Source organism: Podarcis muralis, chromosome 3 (assembly GCF_964188315.1).
Source record: "Podarcis muralis chromosome 3, rPodMur119.hap1.1, whole genome shotgun sequence".
Taxonomy (NCBI): Eukaryota; Metazoa; Chordata; class Lepidosauria; order Squamata; family Lacertidae; genus Podarcis; species Podarcis muralis.
In genome coordinates, this window is record NC_135657.1 from 88484267 (window position 1) to 88508990 (window position 24724).

General features: G+C 40.9%; 1 protein-coding gene across 35 annotated transcripts in view; it reads left to right on the plus strand.

Moving 5' to 3' along the window:
• Nucleotides 1-24724, plus strand: part of DST (dystonin) — a 301155-nt gene that overhangs the window by 260462 nt on the left and 15969 nt on the right. For all 35 annotated transcript variants that reach the window (XM_077926290.1, XM_077926284.1, XM_077926293.1 and 32 more), the window contains 18 exons: nt 1388-1543; nt 3366-3563; nt 4303-4431; nt 5833-6003; nt 7854-8009; nt 8245-8451; nt 10384-10503; nt 12782-12951; nt 13994-14153; nt 15152-15346; nt 16537-16665; nt 19924-20067; nt 20729-20917; nt 21800-21929; nt 22292-22455; nt 23114-23276; nt 23419-23573; nt 23979-24053. In XM_077926290.1, coding sequence (XP_077782416.1) covers nt 1388-1543; nt 3366-3563; nt 4303-4431; nt 5833-6003; nt 7854-8009; nt 8245-8451; nt 10384-10503; nt 12782-12951; nt 13994-14153; nt 15152-15346; nt 16537-16665; nt 19924-20067; nt 20729-20917; nt 21800-21929; nt 22292-22455; nt 23114-23276; nt 23419-23573; nt 23979-24053 — 2811 coding nt within the window. The remainder of the gene's footprint in view (nt 1-1387; nt 1544-3365; nt 3564-4302; nt 4432-5832; nt 6004-7853; nt 8010-8244; nt 8452-10383; nt 10504-12781; nt 12952-13993; nt 14154-15151; nt 15347-16536; nt 16666-19923; nt 20068-20728; nt 20918-21799; nt 21930-22291; nt 22456-23113; nt 23277-23418; nt 23574-23978; nt 24054-24724) is intronic.

The following is a 24724-nucleotide window of genomic DNA, read 5'->3' on the forward strand; positions in this document are numbered from 1 at the left end:
AGTGAAACGGACTCCCTCAGAAGGTGGTGGACTCTCCTTCCTTGGAGGTTTCTAAGCAGAGGTTGGATGGCCCTCTGTCATGGATGCTTTCGCTGAGATTCCTGATTTGCAGGAGGTTGGACTAGATGACCCTCAGGGTCCCTTCCACCTCTACAGCAAAAAAACAAAAACAAAAAAAAATCACTAAAATCATACAGCATCTAGCACGTTACATTACAGTTGCTATAACAGACAGAAAAATCATGGAATGGCCCACCAAGGCCATCAACATTTTTTAGTGGTCATGGGAGGGAAAGGGGTTTGGAAACCCTGAGCTTAGGGGATTTTCTGCACTGGTATGGAAATGCAATGCAAACTTTAAATTGGGCTATATTTTAGGGTAGCATGGTCAAAATCTTCCGATCCACAAATTGAGCCACTACAGAAGAGCAATTTGACCCAAGGAGACAGCTGCCACATGGAGCAGTTTCCAATAAGCTTCCGGGCAGCAGATGTTTCCTGCAAATCTGGCTGTTGTTGTTGTAGCTATGAAGCTAGAAGCTGTACACTGTAGTTATTTTTATTTATTTCTATGGGTTCACCAAAGTGCATTAGCAAAAAATATGCTAGTCCTGCCCCAAGCAGATGGCAGGAGGACATATCCCAGTGTGTTTAGGGTCAGTGGTTTATTGTAAGTTGCTACACCACAATATTACATCAGACATATGAGGTACATGGGGAGAGATTGTTGAGTTTCGATGGTGGAGCTCCATTTTCAAATTTTGACCCAAACACGTAGCTCACTGGTTGGTGTTGAGCAACTCTGTCTCTTTAACTAACTATCCAAGTTCCTTGGATGATAAAATGATGCCTTTTATATTACAGCTCACCCTGGGATGGATTTCTAAAAATAAATAATTGCAAAAGAACTTTTAACTTTGTGTCCCCTGTCTAGAATTGTTTTCAGATAATGTTGCTGCATTAAAGCGCATTACATAAAATTTAGATGGCATCTCTTATTCCAGGAGCAGTTGGTGACAAGGGGGAGGGGGCGGCGCTTTGCCTCTGGCATCCTGGGGGTGGAGTCGCTGCTGCTCACCAGGAGGGTGCAGGAGAAGGTGGTAGGGAGGTTGAGAGTTGGGTGTACATGTTGGTGGGAGCGCTAGATACGCTCCGCTGTTCAACCTGCACAGTGTCAAACTGCTCGCTGCCTCACCTCTCAATAGTTGGAAGCAACTCCACTGCCAGGAGGCCAGGTGCATGGTGACGCACCTCCTCACTGACCACTGTTGCCTTATTGCAATCATTCATTTGAGGCTTGATGCAACTAAGGACATTTTAAATCACTTGTGGCCTTAACATAAAGTAATAATTCCATCCATTCCCCCCCCCCCTTTTTTTTTTACAGCATAAGCTGGAAGGCGCTTTGTTGGCTTTGGGGCAGTTCCAACATGCCCTGGATGAGTTGCTCGCATGGCTCACCCATACAGAGGACCTGCTGAATGAACAGAAACCTGTGGGTGGTGACCCCAAGGCTATTGAAATTGAGCTGGCCAAACATCATGTACGTAACCGAGAATTCTGAGATTCACTGCTTTAGATATATCTGGATCCTTTTTATGGCAACGTTTGCAAAGAGCATTTTCGTACATCACCAAATCATGATTTCAAAGGATGCAAGCCCAAAGATAAATTTGTATTACAAAACATAATTGCTAACATATAGATATTGCTTTTTCCTCCCTTCTTTACGTTTCCCAGTCATGGATGGTTCAGAACATCTCATTGGTTAAAAAAAACGTATTCTTGGCAAAGCATCACATACCTGTCGTGGCTTAATAAATGAATTGCGGTACAGAAAGGGTTCAGCTCTCACTCTTAGGTACTTCCTGCTCATTTAAGTCTTCCATGCTAGAGAGTACTTCCTCTTTGATCATCAAAAAATTCAGGAACTTGGCAAGCAGTTGCCATTGTCCTAAAAGAGTGGAGGGGAGAAAAAGTGGCACCTGTTTCTGTAATAAAAGTTTGACTTTTTCGAATTGATGGACATTTATTTAAAACAATGAATAATAAATCTTTTTCTATGTTTGACTTGTAACACAGATGTGAGAGTGTATTCAAACATAGTTCTCACTTCACTAAATCACATCATACACTGTAAGTTTCCCTTTCCTGCACTATGAAGAGCGTTACGGTGATATAATTTCGTTTCTCTTACCCCAAATCTGAATGTTACACATAGGATCAATCCACTTAACGATTCCTGCAACAAACATCCATTTCCGCTATTTTCATATGGCAAATTCTCTTTATTCGTCCATTGGCTTAAATACCACTTTCTTCAAACTCCCTAAAAATGTTTCTCTTGATTTGGCAGCCATCCCTGAGATGCAATGTCCACTCTCACAGGGTTCAGCATATAGGAAGATTTGGATAGCTTGGCATAACTTCATGAAGAAATTAGCAGAATGTTACATAACACCCCTGAACCCATATACTTTGAGCCTTGATGCACTCCCCATGCTTTGGCCACTTAGCCATCCTTAGAGGTCCTAAATAGGAGGAGCTATCCATGGGGACAGGCAGTTGCACCCCTCTCTTGACTGAACCATAATCCTCAAACTCAGAGCTTTCATTTTTTTGAATAGCAGGTTTCTATAATGAATAGGATAATAGGAAGAGCATAATAAGAGTCGAAATATGCGGACAGTATTCTACTACATGGGGAGAAATTAGGCTGCTCCCGCACCTTCATTGTTGGCTGACAACCAAATAGAATTAGAAAAAAATGCATGGAGAAGAGGGCTATCGATTGCTACTAAACATGAACAATATGCCTGCACAATTGGACTCATCGGTGCTTCTGAATACCAGTTGCTGGAAAGCACAGGAGATTGGGAGTGTTCTTGTGCTCAGGTCCTATTTGTGCATTTCCCAGAAGCATTTGATTGGCCTAACCCAAAAAATAATTCTTGTGAATGCCCATGCCTCTTAGTTAAGTTAATGGGATGCTATCATGTCTGGATTCCCTTTATATCAACCATAACAGTAATGTTGTAAGAAATACTTTCCTATTAGGAGAGTATAAACAGTTATGAAAGTAAAGAAAAAACGCTAAATTTAGTCATAGCTTCTTTTACAAATAGAGCACACTAAAATATGTCATGATTTTTGGTAGTAAAGATAATGTTGTTAGGTCAGGGATAATTGTAAACTATTAATGATAGTCGCATTCCCTTAGGCAGACTCTGAATCCTGTATGTTCTATTCTTAAATACAGCCCGCAAAGTTTTTTTTACTGAAATTATTATGTTGCTACTTTAGTACAACTGAGTGGAATTAGCGTTTTTAAAATACGGCGAGGCATGACATGTTTGTAACTGCAGGTGCTGCAAAATGATGTCTTGGCTCACCAGTCCACTGTGGAAACAGTCAAGAAAGCAGGAAATGACCTTATTCAGTCAAGTGCTGTTGAAGAAGCGAGCAATCTGCAAAGCAAGCTGGAACTTCTGAATCAGCGGTGGCAAAATGTCTTGGAAAAAACAGAAAAGAGGAAGCTGCAGCTGGACAGTGCTTTGATCCAGGTGTGTATGAGAAACTGAACAAAAGGGAAATAAACTTGCATCGAACTAATATATTTGAGCACATTTCAGCCAGTGTTAGGTTCTTTTACAGTCCTACTGATTTCCACAGGAGAATTGGGAACCCAGTTAGTTAGCTTTTCTGTCATTGAAATTGTAGGACTCAGAAATGGATAGCTTTGGCTGGATTGTGCCCTTGGAGAACTAGCAATAATTTGAAGTATCAAGCTATAGATCATAACTATCACTGAGCCTGAGTTTGTGTGCTTAAGTACCCATATTTGTACAGCAGTGTTTCTCTGTCTGTGCCTAACTGTACTGTAATTAATATTTGCAGTCTTATTTACTGTCGTATTTACTGTATGGATGATTTTTTAAAATGCAATTCCAATTGGAATTATTTGAGATATAAAATATAATTAGCAAACACCCACATCTATATATCTCCATTAAAAGTTTAATACAATTGATGAAATGTTTGTGGGTCCTTCCTTCCTTCCTTCCTTCCTTCCTTCCTTCCTTCTTTCCTTCTTTCTTTCACATTTTACCCTGTTTCATTATACAGACAACAATTTGCAGTTTTTACTCCAGAGGATATCTCTGGTTTAGTAGCATTTCTTTTTAGAGCCCCCCCCCCCCTTAAGTCTGATTTCATAGGCTCAACATTTACAACCCCTTAGCTGATGTAGCATGTTAGGTTATTGAAATATGCTCTGAAATGCTGTGGTGATGTATCACTTAGGCCCAAGGTTTCCATGGTGAAGTTGAAGATCTGCAACAATGGCTGACAGAAACGGAGCGTCAGCTTTTGGCATCGAAACCAGTTGGTGGTTTACCAGAGACTGCAAGAGAACAGCTTAATATCCATATGGTAAGGATCTCAATATTGCAGATGGTCCCAATTTGGAAGCTAAACTTTTGTGGCCGTTAGTAGTGAAATATTTGCAAAGTGAAATAAGGTTTAATGAGAACACTCTCTCTTTTTTTGGTAATTTACTAAGTAGCAAAACTGATTGAGCAGTACATGTGTATGTCTGAGCAGTTCTCAGCATTATTTTACGGGGAAGAAAAAGACTTTAAGGGTATTCTTGATGACTCTGTTACTCAGCTATAAAGTTTAGCTGAGTACTAGAGTCATCAAGAATACCCTTAAAGTCTTTCTCTTCCCTGTAAAATAATGCTGAGAACTGCTCAGACAGTTGAGTTTTTTCTTTTTTCCTTTTCTGTATATCCTCATCTTTAAACCAGATTGTTTTTGAATTTACTTGCAGTCTCAAATTTGAGAGCTTATTCTATTGTTCCTTAGCTTTTGTTAGGACATTTTTTAAAAAGCTAGCCAATGATTGCAGAACATTCTCCATTTATTATTTCCTGCCTCATCAATACAACTCATGTTACCAGTACACAGAGGCAAAGACTGTACTATAAGTTACCAGACAGCACAACGGTATTCTTCTTTTCAGTGTCTGAATGAAGTAGTTCAGAGCCAAAACCTCATTAACAGTTCCCTGCCCTCTTGTACTTAGAATATAAGATTAAGTTCTTAATTGCAACTAGGTTCAGATTTAGGTTATCATTCAGTGGTGCTGCAAGCATGTGCAGCATTGCAACCAAGATCTGGACTGTAAAGAAATGACACTCACGTGTGGGAGAGAGCTTTTCTACTTCCTTTTTAAATGAAACCGCTTTTAAATAGAACAGCCAGCCCCAGGCAAACAAGGCACACAAACTGCCTTTCTTTGCACCCCAGCCTTGGTGTATATTTCTTAGAAAAGCTAACTTAGACGATAAGTACATATTTGGCAGAGATGCAAAGTATAGCTGGTGGGTTTTTCTGTATGCAGCTTCACAATCTTTTGTGGTTATGCCTTTGTTTTCAATCAGCTTTGATCACCATGGCCTGGTAAGATGGTTCATTTCACGCAGAAATTTAAGGGCACAGGCCAAAGCTTATGACTGTCACACACACAAAGTAATAAATCAGATTTTACTGGGCTGTTTCTTGTGTTCTGAACAGCCCTTGTTTTAGCCTCTCTTTTGAACCTGGAGAGGGAAGGGAGAAGTGGCATATCCATGCCCCTGGAAATTAGTTGTGGGCTGCAGACTGCCCAGGTCTGGAAATGCACAGTGGCACCTCCTTTGTTCAACTCACATTAACTCCCCAAAATATAGCTAGCATGTTTAAAGTAATATGTGAAACTTTTAAGGGGGTAACATTTTCGAATAAATGTTTATGCATTAACGATTTGCAATACTTTCCCTCTTTGCTTAGGAACTCTGTGCTGCCTTTGAAGCTAAAGAAGAAACATACAAGTGTCTGATGCAAAAGGGCCTACAGATGCTTGCAAGATGCCTAGAGACTATTGAAACAAATGTTGAGCAGGACATAAATAATCTTAAAGAGAAATGGGAATCGGTGGAAACAAAGCTGAGTGAAAGAAAAGTATGTTGCATATTGAACATGGGGAAATTCTCTGAAATGTGTCTTAATATTAGAATATTGCAAATACAGAATTTTCCTTTTAGTAGGCGCTAGGGATCCATGCAATTAAACCTGTAAATGATGTCACACACCATGATTCATCTGGAAAAGCTGATCAATAAATTACATGGCAGCAGACCAATGTTTGTAAATGAAAACACCTCCTATTGTAGTCTATAGGTCGCAGACCTAAGGAATGAATAAATCCTTTCTAGCCACCCAGTCCATCATCCTGTCAGCTTGGAACTGATGCTTTAATTTTATTGCTGGCATTTGAACATAGCAGTTCTTAAAAGTTTTAAGTGATGAGGCCTCTCTCGTACCCTCTGGGAGGCGACCTCATATTCCTGGATAAGCATCTTACTCATAGCTATGGGTTTCCATGGGGGTGGACATTCTTTTGTAAAAAAAATATAAAAAAAAATACTCCAAACATAGATAAACAGTTTACTCTGAGCCAGACTATAAATTACATCTTGAAACAGCTGAAATACAAATGTGTTCATAAGAAACAGAAATGATTAAACAAACAAATGAAGCCATTCTTGGAAAAAGGAGTATTTGCATTCTCACATAATGTAAATTTAAAGGATTGTTTCAATTGTATTAGATGGCCTGGGCCAGCAAAACCTTGGGTAGTCAGTATGGTTACGTATGATATTGTAGACAAACCATGTTGACACCCAACACATTATATTCTTCACCTGTATGAGAAAGGGGCCCAGTTCACATTGTATCACTAAACCATTATTTAGCATTGGAGGATAAGTCGCAGCTAGCCTCAAAACTTAAGTTGCAGCTAGACTAGCCTCTAGACACATTAAAGAAGTGTTTCAGTTAAATGCGTTGTAAATTTAAACAGGGGAAACAGGTAGAGAAAAACGGGACTCCACAGCGCCATCTGGTAGGACACTGTTATATCGCATATACAATCTAGCTGAGTCCTTCTTCACTCCCCTCTCCTCCCCTCCCCGAGGGCAAGATCGAAAGCTTCCACTTCCATTTTGGATAAACCAGTGTTTCGCGCTGCATCTGAACCATAAACTGCATAAACAAGACAGCTTCTTAAACTATGGCTTGATTTCCCCCCCCCCCCCCATTTCGGCAAGCCATAGTTAAGATTAAACACATGAGTTTGGATGCTATGAAAGGTTCTAGTTAATAAATAAATAAAAATGAAACCTCCTGAGTTTCTCCTTCTGACTGTGCCATAGTGGGGAGGACAGGAGCTTAACACTCACTCTCATAACATCTGAAACAGCAATAATCTGTACGGTGGAAGAGAGGGGGGTAGCTTCCGTTCTGCACAAAGACTTACCAACCCCAAAGTTGTCTGAACTAGACCTGCGTTGTGCAAAAAAGGATAGTCTCCATAGTGCAAATTCCCAACTTTATCTTCCTAATCCTTCATGCAATGCAACCGCATATCATCCCCTTTTCATGCAAGCAGAATCAAAGCTGAAATGATGTTCCTGGATTACTGCCTGAATATTTGTAAGGCTCATCATTTAGCACTGAATGGCAGGAATCTGTATGTGGCATTGGATGCTCTTCTGCCTGCTCAGTCCTTGTAGGTTCTCTGTTTTGTCAGTTTCTGCTGAAATATTTTTAGAAATATCTTTCCTTGTGTGTTGTTTAAATATTCAGAGCATACCAGTATTAAACTGGGGGCGGGGCGGTGTAGGCAACAGGACAACAGTGGCCTTCTTCCAAATTACATTCAGACATGATTTGGTTTATTTCTCTATAAAGTTTATATAGTTTCTAGTATAAACTGTCCACTGCTGCTAATTTATGGTGTGTTCTTACAGATCAAACTGGAAGAAGCTCTCAATTTGGCAATGGAGTTCCACAACTCACTGCAGGACTTCATCAACTGGCTTACTCAAGCTGAGCAAACCTTGACAGTAGCTTCTCGGCCAAGTCTTATCTTGGATACTGTCTTATTTCAAATTGATGAACACAAGGTATGTACAGAAACAACAACAGATGTGCAACTTTCTTCTTCCCATTTCTTGGACCCACAGGCTTGCTGGCTTGTATTAATGAATCCAAAGACATTTTACAGTTTTTTAAAGTGACATTTTATAGTGTCTCTGACCCATAAAGCAGTGCATAACACCATCACTTCTCAGGTATATATCTGCATGCTAGAAGACTCTGAAGCTTTTCAAATATTATCTTTTTTCTTTCTTTCACAAGGTCTTTGCCAATGAAGTGAATGCCCACCGTGACCAGATTATTGAGCTGGACAAAACTGGAACACATTTGAAATACTTCAGCCAGAAACAGGATGTTGTCCTCATTAAAAATCTGCTGATCAGTGTCCAGAGTAGATGGGAAAAAGTAGTTCAGCGCTTAGTGGAAAGAGGAAGAGCTTTGGATGATGCAAGGAAGCGTGCCAAGCAGGTAATGTGGCAAGTCTTCCATAACAATTTGAGCGTAACCTTGCTGTAACTAAACCCATGTTTAAATGAACAGTGTGATGACTTTAAGTCATCTAAAGGAAACTGGAATATTAGTTCAACAGGTTTGGCAAATAGTGGGAGCCAGAATAGCTTTTTCTTCAGGCCCGACACCAAAAGTGAAAGTAGAATCTTTACTTTCCAACCAAGCAACAGAGTGGTAGATGGATGCAGATGTTTATTAGCAGTGTTCGTGTTTTGCATGGGAAGTTCATCCTTATTTTATTTTTCACAATCACCTTCATTAATCCACCATTTTCTGAAACAAAGTGCAACCTCTCTACATGGGTGCTTCTAGCCTTCCCAACATTTTTGTAGTTTGAACTTAGGCTAAGGCTCATTATCAAAGGGATATGACTGTCATTTCAGGGTTTTTTGTATGTGTAGAGGAGGTGGATGAAAATCAGAGCCCATATTTGGGTGGGACAGAGAGATGGCTACATGAGGCAGGCAACTCAAACTTTTGATTGTGTGTGTTATTTTTTCATGTGGGCTGCAATTGTCATGTGGGGTATTTTTAAACAAAACAACATCCCATATAAAAAATAAGGAAGTACTGTCTCTGCATGATTGCAGTACCCTCACAACAGCACTTTATCATATGTGTGAATCATCCCAACAAGATAGTGTGTCTAAGGAAAGAGTGGCAAACTCATGGATCACATGGGACCCATGAGGCTATGTCAGGTAACTTACTTGCCCCCAGAAAATTTGGGACCTCTTCCTTCACTTATTAGCAAAGGTGCCTCTTCTCCTTCTGCTGTGATGCCAGACATAGGACACTGAACTCAAGAAACAGAAACAGAACCACTTCCTTCTGTTTCCTGAGCTCCAGGTCCTGCTTTCAATGTTTCCTTGTCAAAAGGAGAAGAGGCACATTGGCAGGGTAACTGGGGGCCTTTTGTTCTCATTCCAGCCCTGGGCTAGGAGGAAAGGATCCCCTCTTCCTAGTCCAGCACCAATGTTGGCAGAAAAACAGTATGCATGTTTTATTGACCTCTAGGTATGCAAGTAGATAAATAGGTACCGCTCCGGTGGGAAGGTAAACGGCGTTTCCGTGTGCTGCTCTGGTTCGCCAGAAGTGGCTTAGTCATGCTGGCCACATGACCCGGAAGCTGTATGCCGGCTCCCTCGGCCAATAAAGCGAGATGAGCGCCGCAACCCCAGAGTCGGCCATGACTGGACCTAATGGTCAGGGGTCCCTTTACCTTTACCTTATGTTGTGTGTATGTATGTGTGTGTATGTATAGTGTATGTTTCTACATGTGGTGGGTGCATGGGTGGCAGCATGTTATTTGCATTTGTATTGAGCGTATGTGGCCCTTGAAGGGTTCAGCAACCCTCAGAGTGGCCCTCGGGCCAGAAAGGGCCACTCCTGGTCAAGTAGATATGTCACTGTGTCAATAGAAGTTGGGAGTCTTGGATTTTCCCAGCATGGGACTTGAACCCATGACCCTGAAATTAAGAGTCTTATACTCTGCTGACTGAGCAATCCCAGAGAAATTCCAAATAATTTGCATCACTCTAAAAGGGAAATAGTCCTTTGGTCCAACATTTATTTGTGTGAGTCCAGTCTGGATTGCCTGGCTTTTAATATTGTAGGCCTGATTCAACGAAGTTGTTGCGCCAGTGGAAGCCAGCACCATGAGTTCTGCCAATGCAACTTGACTTCCCGTCCTCGCCTACCCTGCACCCTCCCCGTTTAAATTAGTAGACATGACTGACTCAGACCCATTAATTTCAGTGCATACACTCTAAGTGAAACCTAACTGAATGCAACCCTTCATATTTTTCAAAGCTAAATGTGCGTTGAATGTTTTGAATGCATAATCTATGCCTATCAATGTATGTAATTGAAAATCTTCCTTTTCCACAGTTCCATGAAGCCTGGAACAAACTTACTGAATGGCTGGATGATTCAGAAAAGACTCTGGATGCAGAGCTTGAAATTGCAAATGATCCAGACAAAATTAAGATGCAGCTTGCCCAGCATAAGGTGAGTCACTGGGAATGGAATGTAGAGGCTGTCCAATCAGGTGGCAGGAAAGCCAGTGAACCAAGCACTGTGTAATTAGCAGGAGGAGGGAGATTTATTGGTCACTAGGTTGGAATGTTTGCCACCATCAAATTCAAACACTGGCAGTTTTCCAGCTTGTAAAATAAATAGAAGCTGGGAGGTTTCTCTGCAGGGTTCCATCTTCTGAAACTACATGTGGAAAGGAAAAGCACAATAGTAAAGAATCATAGGAACAAGATAAAGGGCACTATGCTATTTTTTCCTGTGTGCAATGTTATAGGACAATAGGATCTGCTAGAGTTTAACTACACTCAAGACGGGCTCAGAGATTGTGTGGATCACCATTTGTAACACGTTTTTTAAAAAAAAAACAAAAAACAACCCAGCTTATCTCTTGTCCACCTCTATTAACCTCTCATTCCCCCGATACATGGACAGTCATAAAATAGCCTCAAAAAATCTTAGCTACTCCTCTTAGCAAATATTTGTATGTTGCATGCCTTTGGTTGCTGCATGTTTTCAATCTTCCTTTTATAAAGTAAACCATTGAGCCATTGTTGAAGGTTTTAATGCTTTTAGTATCTAAGGCTAAAGACCGTAGACTAGGCTCTATTTGATATATGGAATAACTTGGCTTCATTCTTTGGGAGTTTGTCAAATAAGGAGAGATGAAGATTTTAAAAATGAGCTGTCTCATATTTGTTACATATTGCCAAAGATTTGAAGGAGTATTCATTGCCTTTTTATCAGTCCCCAACCACCACCAAGCTCTTTGCATGTTATATTTAGAAGTCAGTGAAGAAAGAATGGGCCGTGTAGTTTGTCTTAATCCCTTTTTCAAGGATTTTTTTTAAAAAAAGAATATTGATATATTTTAAGGCAGGGGTATCTTTCAAAAAATTGCTGGACTACAACACCCATCATCCCTGACCATTTGTCATGTTGGTTGGGGCTATTGGAGGTCCAAATCATATTTAGGTCACCACATCAGCTACCCCCCCCCCCCATTTTTAGGTTAATATGCACCTCATTACAAGTCAACCTCCATTTACTTTACAGAAGTCACATTGGTAGGATAATTCTTTTTGAGTCAATGACTGTAATTGCTTGTGAGTTTCATTCTAGAGAATATTTGTAAATGATATAGCCACCAAAGAATTCACAAAATTGAGTCTTGCGTTTCTACTGACCAACATTTCTTTGGCGGATTCCTTATTTGTGCCTTCTTGCAAAAGCATGATAGATGTACATCTTGATAATCTTAGCACAGCCGTACTCCAGAGAAGATAGCAATACAGAAATAATCAAGCATTTGATTGTTTACATGGGGAGCACTCACTCTCTGTAGTATTTAGCATTTAATACTTTCTAAAGTAGTGTACTGAATGCAAGATAACCTAAGGTTTGTCATGTTCCTTTTTTAATGGTAAAGAATGGAATAATATTTTCCAGTGTAGCTTCTTTATTCTAGTCCATAAGTCAGTAAACCTAAGGTATTGGGTTTCAGATGATTTAACATGGACTTCTACATTGATTTGAATGCTAGTGATTTGGTGTAAATGCTTTGTAGAAGACAGTCCAAACTTGTGCACTATCACTTCAAGCTGAGCACCAATGCCTTGCTACCATTTCTCCTGCATAACTTATTTTAATTGCTCAATTAAAGTCATTTGATTGATAGTCTTATTGATCCCAGGGACACGAGGTATATTCTGGAATAAATGCCAGCGGGTTCTGGAATCTAAATGTCCCGGTGACATTTCATGATATTTCCTTGCTAAATGTAGTTTGTATGAAAATCTCATTCATTGTGTTTGGCCCTGTTCACACATCTGATAAATCATAGATAATGATTGACCATGAACACGCCTAGCTGGGCTGTTTATTTCCTCCCTACTAATACACAGAAGACTCAAACCCTGATCCTTGGCTTTGGGATCATGCTTTATTTCACTGTCAGCAAGCCATGACTGCTAAGCCAAAAGCGGAGCTTTGCTAGAAATTGTGGTTTGTTGGGAGAGAAACAAACCACGATCCCTGGTTCAGATGTAACGCTAAGCCAGGGATCGTAGCTGATTCGTTTCCTCTGCACGTGAGATGGGAAGAGTGAAGTGGGCATAATTCATCCATGCATTGTAAGCCATGTTTTATGGCTTGCCATGATGTGTGAGTGTGGTCTTCGTCTCCAAACGGCACAAAATAAGTTGTGTAGCTTATGTGTGTTGTGTGCTTCATATTGGGTCCCTTTCTTGAACAGGAGTTCCAGAAGGCTCTTGGAGCTAAACATTCTGTGTATGACACCACAAATAGAAGTGGACGTGCTTTGAAAGAAAAAACTTCCCTAGCTGATGACAATCTGAAACTGGATGATATGTTGAGTGAACTCAGAGACAAATGGGATACAGTATGTGGGAAATCTGTAGAAAGGTAAGACAAAAAAGCTTTGCATCTTACTTAAAAGAGGCTCTGTAAAGCAGTAGCTAGGTCACTCTCTCCTTATCATCCCATTTTCCTTGGTCTTCAGTGAATGTCCCTGGTCAGAATAAAATTATGAGAGTCTCACTTTGAGCAGAGGATGTAGGTTCTTGGCTCCACTTCCCCATCCCTTAGAGTGTTTAAGGCTGTGTACACATTATTCGCTTAAGATGAAGCAGATTGGGAAGGGGAGAAGGCATCAGAAATGCAGCATTTAATAAGGAATGACAGGCTAGATAAAGGATAGGTGTGGATTATCTCTAGCATCATGTGTACACTGTTTCTCAAACCAACATTGGAAATGCACTGGATGCAGAGTAAACGGGAGTGTGTATAACAGCCTAAATCTCAGAATAAGCCAGCTGCAGAAAAGGTATTGGTTTGTTCTTCCAAGGGTGGTAGGAGGCAGAGGAGACCCATTTCATATTCAGCCAAGGTCTCTGGGATGGTTTAGAGCTCCATTTCAAAAGAAAGAGCCCTGTAAAATGGGAAGTGCATGGTCCAACTCCTACGCACTTTTCTTTATGTTGTATATTCCTTTAGTTTTAGGTTTGAGCTCAAATCTTGTCTCCTGAATATATGAACAATATATTCATTTGGCTCCTCCACTTGGTCTTGATAGAGAGGTGTATAAAGCCAGAACATTTTGTTTTGTTTATTGTTACCTCTGAAAACTCCCCCAGCCGAGTTGGAAGAGAGGAAGGGGTGGTGGTAAAACTGGAAGAGCATGTAGCCCCTGGAAGAGCGACTGATTGGAGGCAGGGCGAGGGGTCTAGGAAGTAGGAACTAGTAGTTGGCATGATAGAAGCAGAAATGTTGTTACTGTGGAGAGGCTGTAAATGAAGGAAGCTGCAGGAGGTAGGATGAATCCTAAAAGACCTAGATTTATGGTGTTAGAGTCATATAGCTGAGTGCATGGGCATAGGGTTCCTGTAGATCTGCAATCACTCTTCCCCCCCTTTTTTCACTTTGTCTGTCTTGTTTCCCACTTCAGACAAAACAAACTGGAAGAAGCGCTGCTGTTTTCTGGGCAATTTACTGATGCTCTTCAAGCTCTCATAGATTGGCTGTACAAAGTGGAACCGCAGCTGGCCGAAGATCAGCCTGTGCATGGAGACATTGATTTAGTGATGAACTTAATAGATAATCACAAGGTAATGGCCACAAAATTACAGTCATTTTCATATTATTTTGAATCAAGCTGTTCAAAGCATTTTGAGTAAATGCCTGTTGGGTCAATTTGTAACTTTTAAGAAAGATTGATGAGCCCGTTCAATAGGTTAAAAACCTTGGCCTGTGGTATAAAAACTGACTGGAGAGGGAAAAGAGCTTGCTGACTGCAACAAACAAGATTTATCTGAAACTTGCCTTCAGTGCTAAAGTTGATCTGCTACATTTTTCTTCATGCTGATTTTAATTCGGATTATTAGAACTAAAAACGCTCTTGAAAGTTTCTCAGAAGCAGTGGGTAATAGCATTAGCAGCCTTAGCTTTTTAGTCCAATCCATTTATAAGAGATGCAGAAACTCTGCTGCTCACATGTTCCACCATCTGCAAGGGCTGCCCCTTGTCTTTTAAAGGAAGCAAGAGATTTGTGGGCACATGCTTTTGCACATATAGAACTGCTGAGACAAAAAGAAACTGTCTCAGCAAAATATTGCAGAAGATGTGGAGCCCTGGATCAGAGTGTAGGAGTATAAGAGAGGCAGGGAGAGTGAAGGAGCCCCACGTTATCAAAGCTTGCACTAGTTTTCGGTTCCTTGTGTGCCTCGAGATTCCTAGTGAAAGTTTCAGGGGTTTTCAGTATGTTGTCTTCTTTTTTAATTGGCAGTGTTCACGTGATCCCACATTGCATAAGGAAGATATTGTTGACCTAACGGTTTCTTTCGGAATATATGTAGGACTACTGATTTGTAAGAAGTGAGGGGGAAATTCAAATATGGTAGAGTAGCAAGGATTGAATAAAACAAAGCCAGACAGGGGGGTGAAAATATTTACGGGACTCACATTAGAAAACAAAATAATGTTCAGTTAAGTTTAATTTCTTTAAAAATTAAGTCTATAATAATGAACTTTCTCCATAGTTGTGATAGCTGTGTTACTCTATTATTTGGGGAGATAATAGAAGGAACCATTTATTTCCTTTTCTTAGGCCTTCCAGAAGGAACTGGGAAAAAGGACAGGCAGCGTCCAGGCACTGAAACGCTCTGCTCGTGAACTGATAGAAGGTAGTCGTGATGATTCCTCCTGGGTTAAGGTCCAGATGCAGGAGCTGGGCACTCGGTGGGAGACGGTGTGTGCATTGTCCGTCTCCAAGCAAACACGACTGGAACAAGCCCTCCACCAGGTGAAGAATGAACCAATGACACTTATTTCAATCAGATGCAGCCTATTCATGGGTTGGGAATGCATTCATTGGGTATCATTGCCGCATAGGAAGCGACCAGACAAGGAGGGCCTTGTCTGTGCCATGCCTGTGCCACCAGGTTCTGCATAAGTTAAGGAGTCCACGGTGAAGCAATGGATAGATAAGCACAAAGCAGCTTATGCAGAAGACATTAAAGTTGAAACAGGAGTCCTGATTGCTAATTGCAGCTATTTCACCAGGCCATGTCAGTGGAGTGGTGCTCTTGACTAGACTGAATTGCAAATAGCCTGCCCTACAGGAAACCTTTTAAAAAGTTATTGAATCATGAGGAGAAAGATAGGCCGGTGCTACTTTTTTTTTTACTTCATTCTGTTTTTTCTTTGTAGAGAGTTACATGTGCAGAAGCCTTGCTGCTTTCATATACTAAAAAATATTGGGAAAATAATTTCAAAACAATTCCCAAACTCCTCCAGACACTCCTGAGGGAGAGTAATGTGGTGGTTATGGGCATTGTCCATTAGGTATCTGCAGTAAGTGCACACATAGATACCGCACTAACTCATGTTGCACCACTTGAAGCTGGAGGCTCAGCCTTTTTCTGACACTTCTTAAAGCACTACCAAAATCTGAAAACCCATTTTGACCAAAGACCATTGCAAGACACACACACACACACACACACACACACACACACACAATGAACATGCAAAGGCTGTAACTGGCAGTGACAACTCTATAGTGATACTGCTTTCAGCTCTTCTCTATACAGCCTCGGTTAGCTCCCCCCACTCCACAAAGTAATTAACATTATTCACTAGCATGACTCCACCTGATAATTTGTCAGTGTGAAGGCAGGTTGCTCTGAATTCCACTTTCACATATGCTATCAATCATATATTTAAAAGCATGCACAAACAGGCCTATGGGCTTTATTAAATCCTTTTTTAAAAGCATGTGACATTTTTACAGCCATGATATCAGAGTGCTGTATGTCAGATTCCTTAATGGAAAGTTAATGTACCTCCATTGCTGAATGATAAATGATTCCACCAATCTGGGCACAGGTTCATTGTTCATGGGAGGAATCCAACATTGTACTCTTTCAGTCCAGATCCCTTTTACAGCATTCTCCCCCCCCCCCACTTTCTTTTCCACTTTCATTTATACAGGCGGAAGAATTCCACTCAGTTGTGCACGTTCTTCTGGAATGGCTGGCTGAGGCTGAACAGGCCCTTCGTTTCCATGGCAATCTCCCAGATGATGAAGAGTCTCTGCGTACTCTAATAGATCAGCATCGGGTGAGTGAGATAATTGAGACAGTGCTGGCTCTTGAGACTAGATTTATGAAAAGGTCGGAATAAAATAAAACTATTTATGACTTATTTGTATCTGGCAATGAATTTAGTTTCTTTCCTAGAAATAAGGGCTCGTGGGAAACTTTTGATGGGTGATTGATAACTCAATCAGCTAAAGCACCTTAAAATCAGTATACTTACTTTAAATGTTTCCTTCCTAAACCATAATAAAATTCTTGATATTCATAGCAACACAGTTATTAAACTGCAGTAGAACCTCTCATACCCCTTGAAGTCTGGCATAGACCATGTCCCAGGCCATCAATCCTCTCTATCGCAAGAAGTCAGATTCAGCAGAATTCTAGTAGCAAATTCATTCTCTTCCTATTACTCCCAGTCTTTACATACATACTTTGTAGGCCACTTTCCCAGTGGGTTGAGCCTTCTCTTCCAGGAAAAAAGAAATGCTAGCAGGAAACACTTCAGGACAAAGGCATAAGGAGGTGGATAATTGGCTAAATATTTATAGTGCTCGTCATAGAAGTCAGGTGGTAAGAATGAAGCCATTCTACCCCTCTGTTGAACAAGGCCTGCAAAATTTATGACCCACCAGGCTAGCACACCACTGGCAGTTCATTTATAGTGGATAAGAGCAAGCCATGCAGAAGGTGCAGATCATTACTTGTTTACACTAGTCTAGGACAGATCTGCATGTTAAGGGAGATTGTGATTATGGTAAATGAAGTGGGGTGGGAAAATTCGCAATGCAACCACATCATCACATCATGTGGTCTGTTTTGCTATGTATTTTTGAGGAGATGTGTAGTTGCTTTTGTCTCTTGTAACATGTAGTTCTTCCCATAGTTTTATCGCTTTCAGTTGGATTGTCATTCCCCACTCCCAATCCACTTTCTTTCCCCCCACCTTTTTTTCTCTTTTCTTTTCTTTTGGTAATGGTCTACGCTATGAGTCAGGCCATTTGTGCAGCTACTCCTCCAGCTCCACCATTTATTTTTTTCTTCTGGCTAGTCTTTATGTATCTGTTACCATACAATGAGATCATTGAAAGGCTGCCAGACGCTATATTGGTAATGAAGAAGAGAATATCTTGTTTACTGTCATTCCCTCTGAACAGGCTCCAGATGGTTCTCTTTGGATTTTCTCTCACCAAAGAAAAGGCAAATTCTCTCTCTCTTTCTCATTCTCTCTCTCTCTCTCTCTCTCTCTCTCTTTCTTTCTTTCTTTCTTTCTTTCTTTCTCATTCTCTCTCTCTCTCTCTTTCCTCACACGCACAGTTCTCTAGGCAAAGCAAGCAAAACGTAAACACAGGATAACAACGTACAATAACGGCAGCTAAAATGTAAACCACACTTTAAAAATTTACAAGCTGTAGAAGTTGTGAGTGAAGATGCATTTTAACACAATGTGAAGTTTGGAGTATCTTCAAACATACTTTTATCTAAACCTAAATATATCGCATACTTTAGTTCTGCTGCTTTCCTCTTTGTTTTTGTGAAGGAAATGTCTAATAGGAATCTTTTCGTGTAGCAACATTTTAAAATTCTTACCCTACTCTGGTGGGGTTACTTGACTGCCACTCTATCAAGGAAGGCATTTCAGCCCTTTATTTTGTATTGAAAAGCTCAGTTTCACAACCAATTACCCTTTTTAAAAAAATTGCACTTGGTTTAATAGAGGTTAGGTCTCCTAGATAATTCAGATTTTACCTCTCCTTGTGGGCTTTGGGGCCGATAGGCACAGTGGGTCAATGCATTAAACTAGGTATGAAGGGAAAGACATTTATGCTCTTGCTCTCTCTACCCTAGTCCACCTCCTACACCACTCAAAAGTCTCATAAATCTTTTCTCTTGTAAAAATGTTATATATCCTTAATTCACTTTCTGATTTTCCATATCAGCATAGGATGACTTAGGGCCTATAACTTACAATGTGCACAGTAAAAAAACCATAAAATATAGAAGATAGTCTAAAACTACAGCAGAGAACACAGCAGCCAAAATATCCGGGAGGGCTCAAAACCTGATTAAAAGGGGGAAATAATAACTTTGCTTATCGCAGTGGAGGAATTTTGGGGGTGGGAACCATCACAGTAAAGGCTGTATTGTGTTTTGTCACTTTACAAATAGAAGGGCATTTGTGGGAGATCTGAATTCCCAGGTATCTTTGAGACGAGCATTCCAAACAAAATTCTCAAGAAGAGGACTGTTCTTTTGTTATCTGAACCCCAGTGAAAGTGGGCCTCAGACGCTTGCATCCCCTATTCCTTATCCACAGGAAGCAGGAAACAAGTGCCGCAGGGAAGTTGGCATTAGTTCGTAACCCAGATAGATAGGTCCTGATTTCTTCCTGGTTCAGGGCGCCATCGTCCCACATGTGGGGCTTTGTGGAGCAGCAAGGCCACTGCCATATCCGTAAGTCCTGCTACTCAGGGTGACAATAATGGAAGATGCGTGGAGGGTAAAGGATGTTCGGGTCCAGCCCAGACCGGATGCTGTCACACAATAGCAGTGAAACTGGCTTGGGATCCAGTGAATCTCAAGTCAGCACAGCCCTGCCCACTCCCTCCATCAGGACCCCCCCCCCCCCTGTCCCTGGATGATTCAGCAGGCAGCAGGAGGCTGTCTCAGCCAGGAGAGTTGAGTGAAGGGACACTTTTGCCTGATCCAACACACAGTCTGGCCTAAAGGAGGTTTAGATAGCTCAGTAGGTCAGTTACTTCTGCAGTCGACATGTTAGCATCCTGTAGTCCAAGAATTCAGTGAATGGTCCCTAAAAGTCTGCATAAATATATGCTGGCCCAGTTATACAACTGAGCAGAGGTGCTCTGAGTAGAGTGTGTGGTTTGATTAAATAATCAATCCACTGGGTTTCCTGAAACATGTCCAAAAGTAATTAACTTGCTATGACATCTAAGTAGTGCTGTCTCACAAAGTTGTGTGTGTGTGTGTGTGTGTGCGCGCGCATAAATATTGCAGTATTGAATTGCAGACTCCAGCATGCATTTTGTCTCTTCAATTAGCCCTTAGTCTACAGTGGATCTTAAAATATTCTTAATAAGTGAATCGTTTTCCTCATGCTTTGGTTCTCTCCTTCCTTCCCTGCCACTGGATCAATTCAGATGCCAAGTGATTCAGTGTAGGCATCTGCTCTTTTTGGCTAAACCAGCAAAGTCTGAAATCACTTGGATTTTACCTTTGAACCACTGCCAGCACCTAATTGAAATCACTGTTTTTGCCTTAGGAATTCATGAGAAAACTGGAAGAAAAAAAGGCTGAGCTAACGAAAGCCACAGGTATGGGAGAAGCCATCCTGGCTATCTGCCACCCAGACTCCATCACTACCATTAAGCACTGGATAACAATCATCAGAGCAAGGTTTGAAGAGGTCAGTCCATCTCTAGCAAGTTCTCTCTGGTAATAATAATCAGTCTTTGATAGCTTGGAACACAACTGACAATTAGCAAGGCACTTATATTGTGAGGAAACAATCCAGCTGTTGAGAGCAAAATGTTTAACATACTCATGCTGTCATGTGTAATAGGCTGGTTTTGGCTCTTCCTTTGCAAATGTCTCTTGAGGAAGAAGTAAAACACTCCCCAGATCAGTTCATGTTCAGAGATAATCACAATGAATTAGAAGTTAAGCCTTGAAAAAGGGATAGGGAACCTGTGGTTCTACAGACATTGTTGGACTCCAACTCCCATCAGCACCAACCACTATGGCCATTTGTCAAGGATTAAGGAGTATTGTGTGATAATTCTCAAAATGTTACAACACTAAATACCCAATCATTAAACACAGCAGTGCTTTCCAACACTTCTGTGCTTCTAGAAACCTTTGGATCACAGTAAAAAGGCAGTGACTTTTCTTTTTGTACTTCTCTTCATGGGGTGCAAAGAGTTCCAGCTTCTACTCACAGAGTTCACCAATGTGGTTGCTCAGCAGTCCTTTGATAATTCTGCCAAATTTGTTCATGTGAAAGTAATGGGGCACCCAAAGCCCTGGGTTGTGTGAATGTGAATATCATGCATACTTTTCTTTTCAAGGTGTTAGCATGGGCAAAGCAACATCAGCAGAGATTGGCAGGGGCCCTGGCTGCACTTATCGCTAATCAAGAGCTGTTGGAAGCATTATTGACCTGGTTGCAGTGGGCAGAGACAACACTTAGTGAAAAAGATAAGGAAGTCATTCCTCAGGAGATTGATGATGTTAAGGCACTCATAGCTGAGCATCAGGTAAGAGGGCCATTGCTATGATTATGATCAAACTAGTCAGCTTCAATGTACTTATGTGCATATGCATATTTTGGAAGTTCAGGTGAAACAGAAGTTTTTAAATAAGCAGTTAAAAAAACATGCTTTGGCCACATGATCAAACAAGGGTTCTGGTTCACGTAGCCTTCTGTTTTTATTTATGTTGTTTCATTGTATTGTACGGCATTGTCCTAGTAAAAGGTGAAGAAAGGCAATATTAGGGGAAATTGCTCTGTTCTTGTACACAGTAAACCAGTGCACCAATTCACCATGCAATTGATTTCTCCTTTAGAATAAAGAGACAGGACAGCAAAGAAAATAAATTGAAAACAATAAATAAGCTGGACTGTAAGATAACACTGTATTGCTTGTGTTCAACTTTACATTCTACAATATGCCTTAGAATTGTTCTGGGACCACATAGTTCCTTCATAAAGTCAAAGTTGAGTATTTTCCTTGTCGGTAAGCCAGTTAGGAGAACTTTGTCGTTACTATTTGGGACATGAGATCAATATCCTTATTGTGGAAGAAACATGCACTTTGGAACACTTGGATGTTGGTGGAAGTGCTTTCTTTTAATCTGAGCATGTAGCTCAAGAAGCCACAGCCCATATTGTTGTTCTCATCCATGTGCTCATGGCAGACAAGGTAGTTGTGTAGGCATTCAGGTGTTAGCAAGGAGATGCTGTATCCAATGTAGATGCTAATCTAGATATGAGAGAAATCAGCATGTGAAGTAGGAGTTCTGTGCATACATGGGAGATCCCACAGACATCTGGATCAGAACCTTTGTACCCCCAAACAGGGTATGTTGCAAATTATTGTTGTGCATTGTTAGCCAAAGCAACCACCCTTTAATTGCAGATATTCATGGAGGAAATGACTAGAAAACAGCCTGATGTGGATAAGGTTACTAAGACGCATAAAAGGAAAGCAGCTGAATCTGGTCCAATTCATTCTCATATTCCTGTACTGGATAAAGGAAGAGGAGGAAGTAAGTAATGATCTCACACACACACACACACACACACACACACATATATATATATATATATATATATATATATATATATATGGTATCACATCTATCATTACCTTTAGTCATTAACTGATTATTTAAAAGCTGTCAGAATTTAACTTACTATTTCTGATTTATGAAGTGGACAGGATTGTTTACAGGGTCAGGAACCTGTGGCCCTAAAGCCAAACCTACCTTTCTGTTAGATGCCGCCTGGAATCACAGGCATGTTAGGCCTCTCCCTTCTTCCTATAGAAACAGGCATGTATGCTGTGTTACCTTTTGTTTACACTGCCTTGAGAAGCAGAAGTACAGTACATTTTTCTGTATTTTAACAGGAAAGCGTTCCCCAACACCAAGCATGTACCCCTCAGGTGCACAGGCTCAGATTGAAACCAAGAATCCACGGGTGAACCTCTTGGTCAGCAAATGGCAGCAAGTCTGGCTTCTGGCTCTGGAAAGAAGAAGGAAACTTAATGATGCTTTAGACCGATTAGAGGAGGTCAGTAAACAGCAGATGTGTTTGCTATAACTAAGCCTTAGTTCATGTCTTATTGGCCACTCCTCTTCGTGTGGTGGAGGACCAGGCAGATACCCTTCCTTTGACAGGCAGAAGTAGCTTATGTGCTGGTCAGTGCGTACCAACACCCAATTATGTGAAGGCCCTGCTCGTGCATCATTATTATTATTCACTTTTATTACAAAGGTAATTCAAAGTGATTTACATTAATTATATTTAAAGCAATTTACATTAATTATGTTAATTTCTCCCTTGCTTTTTTGTGATGGAGATATATCACATAAGCAGACATCAGCATGGAGTGCCATTGGTGTTGTGTAGACATAATATTGGGATGTATGCTCCTTCCGCTTTCCCTGTACTCCCTTCAGAACAAATTCACCACTTTCCTTGTCAGAGTTGGCCATGGTTTAGAGTTACTTGAATGGTGATCATAGTGATGATTAAGGATTTGTAAGCCCCCTTCATACTTTAGTTTCAAAAAAAGGGAACGGGGTTTTGGGGAGGGCAAGGGAAAGACTCCTAAGGTTGACTTCCAGTTTGCACATTAACATCTGCTCTGAACTTTAGCATCACGATTATATGTATTTCTCACAAGACAGTTCACCTCTTTTTTCCCCATTTTTCCTTTTGTCTCAAGCTGAAAGAATTTGCCAACTTTGATTTTGATATTTGGCGGAAGAAGTATATGCGATGGATGAACCATAAGAAATCTCGAGTCATGGACTTCTTTAGGAGGATCGATAAAGATCAGGATGGAAAGATAACCAGACAGGAATTTATTGATGGGATTCTTTCTTCAAGTAAGTTTTGAAGCAGAGTTCGATCATTTGCATATTAAATTTAATTCCTCAGAGTTTTGGAATGCCAGTAAGTCATCAGTTTCCCCAAAGGTTATTGGTAAGAGTTGTTCATTTTAACTTGAACTGTTCTTTTCATCTGCAGAATTCCCTACTAGTCGATTGGAAATGAGTGCAGTAGCGGATATCTTTGACAGAGATGGTGATGGCTATATTGACTACTACGAGTTTGTAGCAGCACTTCATCCGAACAAAGATGCATACAAGCCTCTGACAGATGCCGACAAAATTGAAGATGAGGTGCTCTTCTCCCTTCCCCTTCCCCCTCCCCGCCCCTCAGCCTCTTTCTTAAAGTATCTTTCTCTGGAATTGCATGTTGAACTTATACAGTGGTACCTCGGTTTACGAACCGCCCTGTTTATGAACTATTCAGTTTACGACCTCTGCAAAACCAGAAGTAGTGTTCCGGTTTGTGAACTTTACCTCAGTCTACAAACGGAAGCCGAACGGTGGAAGGGCACTGGCAGCGGGAGGCCTCATTAGGGAAAGCGCACCTCAGTTTAAGAACGGATTTGGTTTAAGAATGGAACGGATTAAGTTCGTAAACCGAGGTACCACTGTAGTCCCATTGTTTTCTTGACCTGATTCCACAATTTACCATAAATGGCAATTAATATAATTTGCTTCTGATTGTCGTTTTGACAGGTGACAAGGCAGGTAGCAAAATGTAAATGCGCAAAGCGATTCCAAGTGGAGCAGATTGGTGATAACAAGTACAGAGTAAGTATAGAAAACAGTCATGTTATCTGTTGGATTTAGACTCCCCTATTCTGCAAAGGAGTAATTTAACTAAATTAATAATACAGTGTGAATTTGATGTATTTTCTCTTTTTTAAAAACAACAACAACATCATCATCATCATCATCATCATCATTTTGGACCCTATTGCATTTTTCACCAGCCACAGTGCATGAAGTGAGATGCTGCTGTTGTGCCACCCTCTTGGCTGCAGGTGCTATCGCTCTCTGGGGTGAGGTGGCAGCAGAGTAGTTGTGGTAGCTGCAGATGCATGTGCCCCTGTGGCCACCACTGCTGTCAACCCAGTGGTCTCCTGCCCTCATCTCTTCTCTGGCCTCCCATCGCATCCCAGCAAGCGTCAGCACCACTGCAGCCAACAGGGTACCGCAGTGGCAGGACCCCACCTCATGCACCACAGCTGTTCTTTAATCACCCCATCTGATCTTTTAGCTTGTGATTGAAGAAGAAGAAAAGCTACTATTATACCACCGAAGTCACAATAAATCTTTTCTTGCATTGGAATTGTAAATAACTTTCCAAAGGAGCCTGGGTTTTGATGAAACTTCCAAGTAATAGAGCTTAATGCCTGTTACAAATATTCCATGCGTGCACCCAGTTATACCTACAGGTTTCAAGGTTTTATAGTGGAACA